The sequence below is a fragment of the Rhamphochromis sp. 'chilingali' genome, assembly GCF_963969265.1.
Source record: "Rhamphochromis sp. 'chilingali' genome assembly, chromosome: 4".
In the NCBI taxonomy this organism is placed as follows: Eukaryota; Metazoa; Chordata; class Actinopteri; order Cichliformes; family Cichlidae; genus Rhamphochromis; species Rhamphochromis sp. 'chilingali'.
In genome coordinates, this window is record NC_137948.1 from 8,546,967 (window position 1) to 8,562,426 (window position 15,460).

The 15,460-nt window shown below is 39.2% G+C and overlaps 2 protein-coding genes across 2 annotated transcripts; one reads left to right on the top strand and one right to left on the bottom strand.

Annotated features, from left to right (window-relative positions):
* Window positions 1-306: 306 nt before the first annotated feature.
* On the bottom strand, window positions 307-9,786 carry LOC308396356 (putative ATP-dependent RNA helicase DDX17). The gene is made up of 13 exons (XM_080881583.1): window positions 9,479-9,786; window positions 8,332-8,491; window positions 7,980-8,076; window positions 7,571-7,704; window positions 7,308-7,373; window positions 7,039-7,180; window positions 6,712-6,872; window positions 6,443-6,615; window positions 6,246-6,356; window positions 6,070-6,131; window positions 5,862-5,921; window positions 2,745-2,978; window positions 307-1,590 (listed from the first exon to the last, which is right to left on the bottom strand). The coding sequence occupies exons 1-13, from the start codon at window positions 9,529-9,531 to the stop codon at window positions 1,085-1,087; spliced, it is 1,959 nt and encodes a 652-aa protein (XP_080737709.1). The 5' UTR covers window positions 9,532-9,786; the 3' UTR covers window positions 307-1,084.
* A 319-nt stretch (window positions 9,787-10,105) lies between these two features.
* ntan1 (N-terminal asparagine amidase) lies at window positions 10,106-15,063 on the top strand. The gene is made up of 10 exons (XM_080881584.1): window positions 10,106-10,325; window positions 11,316-11,418; window positions 12,233-12,298; window positions 12,738-12,846; window positions 12,941-13,014; window positions 13,097-13,150; window positions 13,248-13,301; window positions 13,384-13,481; window positions 13,801-13,914; window positions 14,023-15,063. The coding sequence occupies exons 1-10, from the start codon at window positions 10,245-10,247 to the stop codon at window positions 14,191-14,193; spliced, it is 924 nt and encodes a 307-aa protein (XP_080737710.1). The 5' UTR covers window positions 10,106-10,244; the 3' UTR covers window positions 14,194-15,063.
* Window positions 15,064-15,460: the final 397 nt, after the last annotated feature.

Below are 15,460 nucleotides of genomic sequence, written 5' to 3' on the forward strand. Positions count from 1 at the left end.
ATAAGTAGATCAGAGTGGATTCCCCCTTTACCAAACCTGTTTCAGATATAAATACTAAGCTGAAGTTTCTAGAAACCATTTTCTACAAAAAAAACTGCATGTAGCACATTCCTTGTAACCCATGTCCATGTTAGTCATAATTTTGTGCACCAACTGTAAACAGAAGTCAACTTCCATCCCCACCAATATGCATTTACTGATCAAAAAAAAGAAAAGAAAACGTGCATAATCCTGAGAATGTACTACAATAATATAGTGAAGGTCATCTTAACAGGGAAGTAACCAGGTGTACACGCTTGATTAATCATTTGAAAAGTAGGAAACACTTTATTGGTTTGATTTATTTAGGAAAATGCAATAAAACGAACACGTTGAGGGGGAAAAGGGAAACGAGCAACAATCTGCAGTTTAGTCAACAATGTGCTTAGTAATGCTACGGGACAGCAGAAAGGAAAAGCATGCGTGACAAAATCTGAGTCTAGTACAACGATCACACTGCAAACTCAATGATTGACTGGTATGACAACTATTGGAGAGAAGAGACAAACTTCAATGTTGCTTCAGAGAATAAAGCTATAATGTAAAGAATAAATAAAATGTAATGCTAGCCAAAATGTCTCAAACTGAACAAGTGTAGACTAATATAGCGCTCAAGAATGATATGAGCCTGGAATGTGACTATTAATGAATTTATAGTAGACCGGCCCAATGATCCACATAATACTGAGGCTTCAGTCTAACGTCGCTTTCATTTTAATCAAATCCTTTAAGTAGATCACATCCTCTGAGGCATTTGTTTGGAATAGAAACACAATACTTATGGTTCATGGTGCAGGTACAGTGGCAGTCTACTTTAGAAAACCCTTGGTAAATTTTGAAGATTTCCTTTTCTATCAGACAATTTAAATTCCACATTTTGGGTGTATTAAAAAGTACAAAACAAATAGAAAATATAAGCCCTTACCTCCTTACACATATGCCTTTGAAACCCCTGCCTCTACATGATTTCAAGAGTTTTTAAAAAGCCCACAAAGGTAACCTGTGGATGCACAAGTAGCACAAAGGAACTCGGTGCTTGTTCAGTTTACTTCCTGGGAGGTGGCAGGCCTGGGGGAGGAGGGGGAGGCGAAGGAAACGGGTACGGCGGTTGCCCCATGAAGCCCATGAGTGGGGGCTGTGGTGGAGCAAACTGCTGAGCCATTAGGGGCTGCAGGCCCCCTGATAGTGGAGGAGGAGCCTGGCCAAACTGACCCTGCGGTTGGCTCGTCTGATCCTGACCTCCGACGCTCCCGGCCTGGCTTCCACTGCGAGAGTTGTAGCTGCCGCCACTTCCGCCGCCACCTCCCCCACTGTTGTAGCTCTGGTACTGATCCGAGCCTGAGTTGTAGTTGTTTCGGTGATCCCGGCTTCGGTCCCTGTAGGAGGAAGAAGAGGAGCGGTCTCCGTCACGGTTGTTGCGGTTGTCACGGTTGAAGCCGCTGCGGTTGTCTTTGCCCCCGCCGCCGCTGGAGCGCATACGACGATCACACTCTTCCTGGTACATCAGGTTCGGGTTGTTGGAGTTGCTGCCACGGTAACGCATTCTTCCACCTGAAAAACAGCAATTCAACAATTTTCAGGTAAGAACATACTTAGATACATTAACACACACAATATACTGGAAAATTCTTGTTTTTTATCCACCAAATCAAAAAAAAAGGTGAAATAAAGTAAGTCAATGAAATAGAATATAATAAAGTAAAAAAAAAAAATACAGAGTAATAACTTTGTAAATATAATTAAGCGAAAGAATAGAAGGCCAACCTGTGGTGGCCAATCCATGTGTGAGAATAATGTCGCCTGAAGCACACTTTCAGCCTGATAAATCCAGGCATTATCATGTTAAGAGTACACAAATAGGAAAATATCCATTGTTAGGAAAAACAGGTAATCTGACATATTTAGGTAGTCAACTGACCTCATTTTTAGGAACTTAATATTGCTGAACCTAAATTTGACCACCACAGGAACCCCAGATCGAAACACTAACCCTACAAGCTTATATGAAGACACTAATCATTATGGGGGCATCGTTTCATGAGGGATGCCTTCTTTCCAGTTAGCATCACTGACGAGTGGTTTTCTTAAGGCCACACAGGTGTTTCACCCCAATCTTATGAGTTTACTGTGAGTTCTACTGATAATATTTAACAATCTGAAACATTTAAGATATCACTGATGGTCATCATTCAAGATTGTTTTTTTATTTCTTCCTCAAACACCGTGGTTCACCATTGCTTCCATGTGAAACATATTAATCACTGCAGTAGTTATTCAATAGAACATTCTTAACTGTTTGCTTATTTAAATCTAGGCAGTGACTTTCCTTGACTAAGCTGTGTGTGAAGTTTTTCAGTAGTGTTTCCTGCACTACAATCAGGCTAGTCAACTGTCACTGACCATACTGAACAGGTACCTGTGTGCTCTATTGCCTTTCATATTAAAACTTAAACAGCAGCCTAGAACCAAAGGTGTATAAATATGTAAAGCACAATCAGGACAAACAGATTCACAGGTAACAAATACGTTTTAAGACTGATTTCAGTACTAGGAGTCTAAAACAGAGTAACAAAACTCATTAATCATCATTAAATGATAAAAAATAGCACCTTCTGTTGTATGATAAATATTTATGGATAGCCTTTTCACACACAAAATTTGTGTGATTTGACTGAGGTTTAAGAGCGTGACAGAGTCCTTCTTACCGCCTCCTCCTCCACGGCCCGAGTCCACAAGCTGAAGTAATTTAGGATTGATGGCCTGGTGTGCCTCCTCCAGCACCCGGACAAGGTCTCGTGCTTGTCGCAGGTTTCCTGGGGTGAAGAAGGTGTAAGCAGTGCCCTTGTTGGTACTGCGAGCTGTACGTCCAATACGATGGACATAATCCTCAGAGGAGCTTGGATAGTCATAGTTGATGACGAACTTGACATCCTCCACATCTTTTGAATTAAAACCAATATTAGAGGAAGGGAGAAAGTAAATACATGAGAATCTCAAGATCAGGACTTCTGGAGAAAAAAGGTAATTTTATTTTAGCCCAAATATATAATTACAACTAAATATTTTCCAAATGCATTATTAGGAGAATTTCTAAACGAATAACTTACCTGCTTATTTAGACATCGTGCAAAAATCCAAACGACATTCAAAAATAACTGAAAAGTAGCTTTTTGTGCTCAGCAGATATAAAGTGAGCATGGCATTCAGCTGAAATCATGATTTGGATTTGTAATCTTCACATTAATGTGACTGCTGCTCAGAATGTGCGAGGACAACGAGTCTGTTTCTCATTACAGAAGATGTGGGGCTCTGACAGCACTGCTGATCAATAAGTCTCCCTTCTCCCCTCCATCGTGACAGAGGGAAGCCACTTAATCAACCATTACCTACTACATAGGAATAATAATGTACCGTGATTGAATGCTACTGATTTTAATGAGCACTAAGGCAGCACCTGAATGTATGGTGAGCTCGTGGAGGAGTTAGGACAAAGGGGTGGTGAGGTACTTACCCCCTTCATGTTGTGTTTACAAAGGTAGTCAGTCCCCCCTGATCAGTCCTGGTTCACAAGGAGGGGCTGAGGGAGAGGGAGACAGGATTCCTCCCTCACCTTCTGCTCACACCAGCAACGTCAGACGGGAGCAGAACCGTTAAATCTCCAGAGACACACCCACCCACGCAAACACACACACGTATACACAAACACACACACACAACGGGTGGTTCTGTTGCTCTCTCGCCGCATTGCAGGGCCCTCCTCAGACCCTGGCCAGGACTGGATCCAGACGAGCCCGTCTAACTCTCTCTCTCCTGTCTGTCTGCTTTTTGGGACGGACCGATGGGCAGACATACAGGAACCTCAGGCTGCTCCCAAGGAAGGCTCGTTGGATTTACAAACTCTGACAATACTGGGCAGGGGGGATCTTTTTTAGTCGAATAAGAGGGGCTGTAATCCCTCTAAAACTAGCGAAGCTTCTATTTTAACGTGAATGAGGGGGCAGTGACAGCAGCGCAGATTGTTATAGCTGCCATGTGCTGCCAAACCCTGAGAGGAGAAGAGGGGAAAAGAGAACAAGGATTCGGTCATGGGGATTTTGGAAAAATTAAGACACTTTCACTTATCCCCCCTTCTCAAGATTATCCTGTCAACAAGTGGATCTGAGAAAATTCATCTGTCTTTATTCTACACATATGCATCTGCAAAACATAGCAAACTTTAACATTTTTGCAGAATAAAGGGACAACTACACAATTTATCTTTTAACGCTTAGATTTTTTTTAAAAAGTGCAATATGTGCAACATCCTTAGTAAATTTGTACTGACACCACAAAGGAGACATAAGAAAAGGTGCACAGGAGCATCTGTCCCACACACCCCTCCTTTCAGGCAGCGTGCCAAAGAGCCCCGTTTGAAGGAAGCCTTTAAACTGCAGTAACAAGAAACAGACTATAAACCCAGTGGACCAGAGGGCCTGCAGCCTCCATACTGGACAAAATGGTCCGTTAGACTGTCACATTATTACAGTAAGGGCGGGCGCTTTAATATAAAGCACTGATTTGTTTCATTGTTTATCACTAAATTCATTCCTGTTATTCCTTTCAGTTTATTTTCACACTTGTGGTTAATTGCAATAGTACATGTACACACTGTATAATACAATTACTGGTGTATTAATCTATGTAAAAGCTCCTGTAACGAATGTGCTAATGTCCTGTTTAACCGAGAGACCACATTAATAGGTTAAAACCAGAACCAGAAGTGTTATTAGTTTTGTATTTAACTTTTTTTTTTAGATTTTAGTATGGACTTACTCATTGCCGGTTTTTTTGATAACTTTTAGTTAATTTTTAATATACAAGTTTTACAAGTTTACAAGTTTTTTTTAAGTATTATAATATGGAGTGTAATTTTCAGGAAGAAGAAGAAGCTTAGAATATATTTCACAATAAGGACACTGGTACACAGTGACATAAGTATGACATAAATACCCCCATATCTCAATAAAGATCTGTACCAATACCGGCTGTATTGGTAAATTTCAGCCAACCTGAGAAATACTAAAACTAAGGACATTTCTTGGATATTTTTATTTTGTTTTGTTTATGTGCAAAATATAGTTTCAGTTAACCTTTTTCAAGAGTTTTATTTCAGTTAACTACACTTTAGCTTTTATTTTATTCATTTACTATAATGACACTGACTCATAATAGAAACATAATTAAAATGAATTTTTAAAAATCTATTAACCTTAATTTTTTAAATGCAAAAATGTTAACAGATCAAATGACATACTTGTGATCTTCCACTAGAATTAAGTACATGTACTGAAAGGCAAACAATGAGTTTTTGCAAAATATTGGAGCCTTTTTTTAAATTTTTATAGCAGATGTGTACTTAGTGTATTTAAGTGTTATTTTGTAATTATTGTTGACCCAAATTAATACATTCCTAATAACAAAAAACTGACATAAACAACCTGAGTGTAATTGTTGGAGGACAGTTCTGCAAGAAAATGTATATTTTGTGTTTTGATTTATATCTGCCAATTGCAAGAAAGGTTGTTCTCCAGCTGTCCACTTACAGACAATCTACTGGCCTACTTGTAAAGATATTTAGCAGAACAGAGGTCACTTTAATAGGAACCCACCAACTATAACTGTGTTATTCTTTTATGTATATATTATTTAAAAGTTATTTCTGAAAAAAAAAATAGATTAAAAAAAACCCGAATCACAATGACACAGTGAATACAGAATTACATGAGATATTATGAATTATTAAGATAGTGAGATATTATGAACTATTGTGTGGTGAGACATACCCAGACCACGAGAGGCAACATCAGTGGCAATCAGAATGGGGGCTTTGCCACTCCGAAATTCTGTGGAATACAATCAAACACTTTACAACAGAAGAACAAAATGAAACTGAAGAAGAGGATCATTTTGTAAAATACTGGTAACAGATGAATGGGAGGAAAATAACCCACAACAAAGACAGGACAGAAGGTGGCACCACTTTATCCTCACCTGTAAGTACCCAGTCTCTTTCAGGCTGGCTCTTGTCTCCGTGAATGCACATGGCCGGCCACCTAGAAAACAAAACCACATTAAAGTAGCAAGATTACTCCACCTTCAGTATTTTAATGTTCAATATTTCTCCTAGAAATACTTTGTAATTATCACAAGAGAGAGTAACTCCTCACCCATCACGCCTCATCCTCCGTGTAAGATCATCACAGCGTTTCTTAGTCTCCACAAAGATGATGGTTTTGTTCTCTTTTTCAGCCATTATCTCCTCCATCAGCTGAATGAGTCTTCCAACAAAGAAAGAGCTCAAATTAGACCTATAATGAAAGATTGCAACATGCTATTTTACTCTAGTCATATTTTTGTTTCTTACTTGTCGTCCTTTTCAGTCTCCATGCAGACATCGACTATTTGCAGGATGTTGTGGTTGGCGCTGAGCTCCAGAGCTCCGATATTGATCTGGATGTAGTCCCTCAGGAAGTCCTCAGCCAGCTGCCGAACCTCTTTTGGCCACGTTGCACTCCACATCAGAGTCTGTCTGTCAGGCTACGAGACGGAGAAGGAAATAGATTTTAACTGAAAAACACTTCTACGATAGGGTTTTATCCAGAATCTTAATAGTAAACCAGCCCTCAGCCTTACCCGAATTTGTTCTACTATCTTGCGAATCTGCGGTTCAAAGCCCATGTCCAACATGCGGTCAGCCTCATCCAGCACTAAGTAGGTGCAGCGGCGCAGATTGGTCTTCCCTGCCTCCAAGAAATCAATGAGGCGACCAGGTGTGGCAATGCAAATCTCAACCCCTAGAGTCAAGAAGACCAGAAAAAGCAATACACATCTTGAAAGGTGCTCAGGCAAAGTGACAATCGTTCTTGTGGGATATAGTGAACAGAACATTTCATAGATTTCTTGGATTTTATAACAGTTTTCAATAATCCACTGCATGTCCTTATCTACACCCAACCATACCTCGTTCAAGGTCTCGAATCTGTGGTCCTTTTGGAGCTCCACCGTAGACACAGGTGCTTTTGATACGGGAAGACTTCCCATAGTCATAAGCGACCTGTTGTACCTGCTGAGCCAACTCTCTGGTTGGGGCAAGTACCAAACACTACGACGAGATGAGGATAATAAATAAGGAAGGTTACAGAATGACAGAAGACCTGCACTAAGATCATGATTTAAATAAAATCTGTATTATATTATGGTATTATATTACACATTAAGTTTAAACTTACAATTGGACCATCTCCCCTCTCCAGATAGGGTTGGTGGTTGATGTGTACAATAGCTGGAAGAAGGTACTGCAGGAAAAAATGCAAAAAAATTAGTAAAACCAACTAATGCCCATTTGAAAATCTTTTGGTATAAGCATAAAAATGATTTTCTTCCTACTTCTGCAGTTAACCTAGCAACATGTGCTACATACAGAAATTACTATTGACTTTTAAATAAAGCATTAAAAATTCTGTCATGGTCCCAAATGATGAAGAATTCTCACAGCTAGTGTCTTTCCCGATCCAGTCTGTGCAATCCCCACCATGTCCCTGCCACTCAGGGCCGCAGGAAAACCCTGGGACTGGATTGCTGTGGGCTCCTTGAAGTTCTGCTGCATCAGCACATCCATCACGTACTCTGTCAGGAAAATGAGGGAGACAATCAACAAAAAGCTGTGCAGATGTTTTGATCTTCTTTGTTTCCTTTCATCAGAAGAATTGTTTGTTTAAATATACCTGCAGTACGTGTAAGAAACATTTTGATAATGGCTTTAAAACAAATTTATGAGATTTTATAGTCACTGGATGTTTGAGTTTGTGAAAGAAAAAATTACTAAAACTAATGCTTTGCTAATGTTTTATAGAAATGATCTGTGCCAGCATCATAGTTTATGCAGTGTATTTTTTACTGACGAGGAAACTGCGCGTGGTGAAAAGCGGTGACAGGCTTTGGACAGCCGGACCCTCTGATTGTGATCTCCTTTCTTTTGCAGAAGTCTTCCACTTCATACTGTACATAACAAGAAAAGAAGGGGGAAAACATACATGAGGGGATGGTGTGTAAATTGGTCACATTTTTCAGAGTATGTTCTAAAGTTTTACCAAAGAATTACAATTTTTGCTGCTTTTATTGTATGTTTCCACTTTTTCTCACACAAGCAAAAGCACTATTTGAAACAGAACTTATTACCAAAAATACCCTCCAAAAATTAGGTCAATCACGTTTTCATATTACTGATGTAGAAGAAAAACAGTAAACATTTACCTGATTCACGCGTTGCACCTCAAGATGTTCAGTGTAGAAGTTCTTCTCAAATTTTGGCAGCTCATCCAGATTCCACCGCTTCTTTCGAAGACGCTCCCCTGGATTCCCAAACTTCATTGGTGGAGGTCCACCGCGACCGCTCATGGGCCCAAACCGTGGCCTGAGAAATAAGAGCAATGAGATAAAGAGCACTGAAGACTCAGAACCGCAAGCTGCAGCAAAGGATTGACTGTTGAGCTAATGCTGCAATTATGATCCTGACCAAAATATGTATGGCTTACTGAAAATGCATGTAACAACACTGTAATTTTATTATAATCATCAAGTCTACAGTGCCAATCCTATATTAGTCCACAAAAACTGTAGGACTTTAACTCCTCTACACCAGTCAATAAATGCTCTGTTGTGCTTTGTTTATATAACCTAAAGCTTTAGGGTTATTTTAAGATAGTTATAATACCTTTAATCCTTTACAGAAATTATGTAATGACTGCAGCAGATATAAACCTAGGGTTACAATATTCAGTTAAGTTCAGATGTGCAAACACCACCGAAGGTGTGCTAGTAAGTGTAGTGTGATGACACAACGATTATGTATGTACACCGGTAGAAGTAACAAACCCCAACACTTTACCTTTACAATTTCCTAAGTAATAAAATGTAATGTTAAAAATACCAGGTAGCCCTAAGTTGTAGTTCCTACTGATATTTAAACAGCAGATACTGGCGACCTGAACTTTATCATAATTTATCATGAAATTATCATAATTTCCCTCGGGATTAATAAAGTATTCTGATTCTGATCCTGGCATCAATTCAACACCATTTTTAAGCAACTGTTGCATTTGTACTGCTGCAAATGTACTATAACCCTCGACTGTGAATTATAATAATAATAATAACAATTATTATTATTAATAATAATAATAATAATAATAATAATAATAATAATAATGATGATGATGATAATAATAATGGAGTAACAATAAAATTAAGAAAATATTGAGGAAGTCTAGGCTTTATCGGTTGTGGGTTTAATAAAAACAAAACAAAACAGGGCCTCAGGTCGAACTTCCTCCCAAGTCCAGGTCTGTAAAGCTAATTGTGTGTAAAATATGTTGCTTTCACATATAAACTAAAAACTCACCTGTCTCGACCACGGTCCCTGTCTCTGTCTCCATAAGATGAACCCCCTCTCATTTTCCCGTTCTGTTGTGTTTGTTATGCTAGCTTTGACGTCGGAAAGCGGTTTGTTTTCGTTTCGCTCGGCGATTGACGGAAAAATAAGCGCAATTTACGAGAACAACGACAAGAACGTCGCAACCTTCCGTTATTTTTCTATTAGACGATAATTACGCGTAAATGTCGGGATTATTACACAATTATTGTGTACGTCACGTAGCTAAACGGCTAGCTCGCTCCTTTCCTCCTTGCCCTCTTTCCCGACGTGACTTCAGCTAGTAAGTTTACGTAGCCTCGTCTAAAACGAACCTTTACTACGTACGCATATTCACTAGCCGCAATGGTGAATATGATAAGTGTAAACAATGCGCTTTTTATCGCTGTGTGGCGTCAAAACCTTGGGCCCTATTTCACGGTGAAAAGGCAAAGTGAGATGGAGGGACCTTAAAATGATCTCCACAAAGTAGTTAAAAAAGCTCTGTGTTGACACAAATCTCATACTTTTAACGAAGAACATAAGGAATCTCTAACTCAGCAGTAGGGGGCGCTAATGTTTCACCTGGTGCATCCGACTGTGAAGCGACGAAGAAAAGTCTTCCAGGAAGTTCAAGTAGATGGGTGCAACCAATGACTGTACTGAGTAATGAATTCAGTATGTGGTATTTATAGATAGTAATATGAAGTTTTTGCTCTTCGTGACAACCACTGTAAAGTTCACATAGCCTGAAGAAATGCCTTTGTTCATTCAAAATAAAGCGCTTGACCGCATAAGATCGACAGCGGACCTGTTCGACAAAAATCCACATTTACAGGTTTGTTTTTGCAAAAGTGTGGCTGCTCATCCTTTTCATTTAATAGGAATTGTCTGTATATCGTTATGCTAACAAAATCGCTGTTGATAATTTACTAACATAACAGATTTAACTGTCTCTAAAGTAACCAAGTAAGTGTCAGTGGTTGTAAATCTGTGCATGAAGCAAAAAACCAAACCTAATAAGTTACACAGGAATGATTTATAGAACTGCACTACGACTACGTTTCAGGTACCTTAAATATAGATTCCGTTTATAGCTATAGATATCCAGTATGGACTAATAACGAACATGAAAAAGATTCAAACCCTCAATAACAGTAACATCCACATAAACAAATACTTTACACATAAATGTCGCTTTGCCAAATCTCAATTCCATCACAAATCCTCGAGATCGGTAGGATACCTGTGCTTAGCTCAGAATAAGATTCATTCTAGCCTTCTAGCTTTGTTCCTTTATTTTGGTAATCTAGTCTTCAAATCTTCTTTAACTGTATGTCATTAGTTAGTTGTTTTTTGTTTTTGTTTTTTGGTAAGGGGAAGTTGAAAGATAAATAAAATAACAAGATAAATGAAAAATAATAATTAAAAAATTATTCACTTCGTTTATTGCACTGGTCTCATTTCAGCTCAGTGAGAGAGTCTTCACTGCACCTTGCTTTTGTTTATGGTCACACTATTGTGTCTCTCAGTCATACTGTGAGAGTGGAGCAGACAGTGAGAGGAAAAGTGAAATAATATTAAGTTGCTGAAAATTGCAAATTGTTGCAGGAAGTGCAATAAAACTACCCAACTAAAGTTTCACCGAACATAACTCCTAGTAACCCCCTGTAAACCTGCTGGCCCGCATCCCGTCGTCCCCAATAATTGATCCAGCTTTACGAGTCAGGATCAGAAAAAATATCCGAGTCAACTACTAAATCAGTTTGTGTTGTTTTCTTTGTTTTATCACTTTGAACCATTTAACTATTTTGCTTTCATGTCACAGGAAAAGGCAAAAGCATTTCGGTCTAAGCCGCTTGTTGATGTTGATCCAAAGTGCCTCCTGTATGTCCATCAGAGGGAGTTTGCTGCAACAACACCAGCAGACAGTGAGTAAAACAAAATACTGGAACCAGATGACCTCATCGCAAGGCTGTATACACACTGATACATAAGACTTTTATTATGTCTACACCTTACCCTCACACAGCTTTGATCTTTTAGGGCCCACATAACAGAGATGGGTGGAGATGCTGTTGAACCAATTTTAGCTTGAAAACTCAAGGGTTATGTTTTGGCAGGCAGAAACAGAGGCTACTGAAAAAGAAGACATAGACATTTTCACTTACCAGTTTTGTCATATCAGTTACAAAAATGAAGCCGAAGACTTGCAGCTAAGCTCTCACACATTTTGTAATTTTACTCCGCTTGTGTCTGCACTTTACTTTAATTGCCAAAGCGTTAAAGTGATGGATGGATAACGTGCCTGGTACCCACTCTAATATGTAGCAGTATATGGAATAAATCCCAGTCTATGTTTTCTGCCTTATATTCATGAATTACTTTCAGTGACAGTTCCACCTCATCATCAAGCTAGGTAAAGAAATCGTTGGGGTTACTTTTTGCCATTGCTGCTCAACCTCAAGTGTGAAAACTCTTGGCTCCATCATGTTGATTGGTTGCTTGTTGTTAAAACTTGTTGTTCTACAAGGCATTCAGCCAACAACAGAAACCTTAATAGTGTGTGATGAAGTCTGACCACTGAATAGCTTTTGGATCAAGAATTATTCTAAGCGTCACTCTGCTTTTATTTATTTATGGACTATTTGGTATAAAATTCAGCACTTCAGCATGTTTACTTGGTCTTCCAGATCATGTACTGCACTATAACAGTAACATGCTTTGTTGTCTTATTTTTAACAGAATGCGTTTCAGTCATTGGATCTGATGATGCCACAACGTGCCATTTGGTTGTGCTGCGGCACACTGGTGAGAAATCCTTTACCATATTTGGGGCGATCGTGGCTCAAGAGTTGGGCGTTCGTCTTGTAATCGGAAGGTTGCCGGTTCGAGCCCCGGCTCCAACAGTCTCGGTTGTTGTGTCCTTGGGCAAGACACTTCACCCGTTGCCTACTGGTGGTGGTCAGAGGGCCCGGTGGGGCCAGTGTCGCCAGTGTCTGGCAGTGTCCGGCAGCCTCGCCTCTGTCAGTGCGCCTCAGGGCAGCTGTGGCTACAATGTAGCTTGCCATCACCAGTGTGTGTGAATGGGTGGATGACTGAATGTGTAAAGCGCTTTGGGGTCCTTAGGGACTAGTAAAGCGCTATACAAATACAGGCCATTTACCATTTTACCATTTGTGCTAAGGCATTATAAAAGGAAACTGTATATTGAATTTGTGGTTAACAATTACGTTTCATTATTTCTTAGGAAGTGGAGCAGTTTGCCTAGGTCATTGTGACGGTTCCAGCACTTGGTCTGAAGTACCACTCCTCGTGAAAGCGGTGACATCACTGAGTGATGCTTGTAAGGAGGGCAGGTATGACACACACATAAAAAAAGCAGTAAAATTCCAGATTATTCAACTAATTAATTAATTATTTTACATTTCTCCTCTCCTTTCCAATATGCAGACTTGAGCTCCATCTTGTCGGCGGATTCAATGACGACTCAACAACATCCCATAACCTCAGCCTTGATATACTGGGTATAACCTTACAAACTTACTTCATGTTGGACTGCAGTGTAATGCAGCAGCATAACTTAAATGGCTTTTTATCACTTCACAGCAGCATTCCAGGTACAGAAGGAGGATATTCATCTGGAAACATGCTGCATCACAGGTAACTTTGATGTTTGTTTTAACTGTTGAAGACTGTTTAGATACACCTGTCAAAACAAAACCTTTGCTCTAATCGTGCCTTCGATTCGCTGTTGTAGAAATGAACGATGTGGTTGTTAATGGAACTCACAGACCTGTAGTATATGGAATTGGTAAGTGATACCGTTACAGAACAGGATCCAGTGCTTTCGTGGTATTCAGCCTTTAATATGTTGTGACTTTGTTTCTGAACAGGTGTAGATGTTAAAACAGGGGATGTTTACCCTGCCTCCTTCCCTCATAAAGGCCCTGCAGAGGAGCTGCGATCAGCACGGACCTTCACGGGAGGAGAGGTGCTCTGCAAACATGACATGATGAGATTTTTTTTGAGAGAAAAATGCATGTTTGGCTATACACAATTTTCAGTTGTCTACCTCATATTTAATCAGTCTGTTAATTTTGAAAGAGATCCTCAGATTACATCATCACTGATTTTTTTTTTTTTTCTGACTTCCAGTACTTACTGAAGTGACTTAAAAATGTTTTCACAAGTCTGTGTTTTAATGGATAACGGATCTGGGATCTTGAAATTGTTGTTATTTTTATGTTTAGTTTTTGTTTTTTGCTGGCAAAAAACTGAAACATACCAATTAAAATAATCATCCCTTGCAGATGGTTAACATATATGACTCGAGTCGGGGACTTTTTCAAATCGGCCCGTGCACATGGTCTCAGAATCTGGATATTGCCTTCTGGTTGTCACAGAATGACGACACAATTTTAAAGGTAACGTTATTGGAAGTTATTGTCTTTGGTTGTTAACCAATGACAAGAAGCTTTTTTTGTGAGTATTTAAAACAGACTATGACTTTGGTATTTCGTCCTCTTATTTAGTACCTGTCCACCTCTCCGAGGGCTGAGCCACCGCACTTTGTCCAGCATATGAAGTCCACTATTCAATTCCTTTTAGACCACCCCAACTCTGAAAGCCTGTTTCCAGGGGGTCAACCACAGTTCTACCACAGGACGGAGACTGGGGACTGGGAGAGGGTTGTCCAGTCATAGAGTCCAACTCTTTTCTTGCTGAACCTTAACCCAGTAGCTGACCTTTTTTGTCTCTCAGCTCAGTGGGATGCATTGTGACCCTCTCACCTGATTTCTGTTCTGTGTTTATTGTGTCTTAAAATGGAGTTTACTTTACTTGAACATGTATCTCTTGAATTGCTTTCCTGACTCATCTGGCTGGTCCAGTGGAATGAGTAGAGGCAGTCTCTTTGTTCGTGCCTCTAATAGTTTTTCTCACTTTCAGGACTTCATACGAAGTGTGCTTTTCTGCAGCAAGTTCAGGATAAGGTCCTACTGCTTTTCTGTTTTCCCTTTTTAAAGGAAATCATTTACAGTGTTTCACCAGGTGTCCAAGTGCTGACCTTTTCCACATCATGGGTCCAGTATTAGTCAAGTGTTAGAATCAGTTTCAGATGTGACACAGCTCTGATTGATTACCTCCTCTCCCAAAGCCAGAAGACAGTAGACATATAAAAGTTAAGAAATCGATGTGCAGCAACAATTTCTATCATGTATTTTGATGAACAATTAAATTCTTCATTGTGTAATAGTTAAAGTTTATTTTTTGACTAAAAACACATCTACCATGTAAAAGATATTTTATCATAAACTATATTCTTTTGCAGACCTGGCTAAGAATATGTTTGTTTTACAAACTGCATGTGTACATGTGTATGGTATTCTGCAGTGTGGATGTTATGGATTGTTTTTTAATTAAAGAAAATGCGGTTTTACTAGTTTTGCCTGATTAAAAATTTCATGCATGGCCTTTTCATCAGTTGTGTTTTAAGGTGCTTGATAAATTCAGTGTAAATTGTTGGAACTTGTGAACATGCTGTATTTGTTGAGAAATAAATGTGAATGAGGAAATCTGTTTTGAATGCACGCATTGTTCAGATCGAAAAATACATTTTTGGTTGATAATTTGCAACAGTTTGCTCAAATGCCATTTGTAAAAAGTGTCAATGTGTTTTATTAGATAAAATGTGTGTGTCTGTGCTCTAGATGCAAATCAGTACATTCCATTATCATTTTAAAACCTAGAAATCCCCACATGACCAGGTTCCTGCTCCTACAAATCTTCTGAGACATAAATTCCAGCAGTCAGCACCTCTATTCATCGGATCAGGGCCTTTTTCCGTGATCTAATTTTGAATCCATAGCAGAACACGTTTTGGAGGTGTTGGCATCTAAACTTTGGAAAGGCATTCTTCCTTCTGTCAGGTTACTTAAATCAATGCTTCATTTTCATTTTAAATGAGCTTTT

Excerpts from the sequence above, each read along its gene's own strand:
- ntan1 (XM_080881584.1), top strand. The coding sequence starts at position 10,245 with ATGCCTTTGTTCATTCAAAATAAAGCGCTTGACCGCATAAGATCGACA. Across the intron at positions 10,326-11,315 it reads ACAAAAATCCACATTTACAG|GAAAAGGCAAAAGCATTTCG; the intron begins GTTTGTTTTTGC and ends TTCATGTCACAG. Across the intron at positions 13,015-13,096 it reads CCTCAGCCTTGATATACTGG|CAGCATTCCAGGTACAGAAG; the intron begins GTATAACCTTAC and ends ATCACTTCACAG.
- LOC308396356 (XM_080881583.1), bottom strand. The coding sequence starts at position 9,531 with ATGAGAGGGGGTTCATCTTATGGAGACAGAGACAGGGACCGTGGTCGA. Across the intron at positions 6,873-7,038 it reads GATTCGAGACCTTGAACGAG|GGGTTGAGATTTGCATTGCC; the intron begins GTATGGTTGGGT and ends TCTTGACTCTAG. Across the intron at positions 5,922-6,069 it reads AAGAGACTGGGTACTTACAG|AATTTCGGAGTGGCAAAGCC; the intron begins GTGAGGATAAAG and ends TGTATTCCACAG.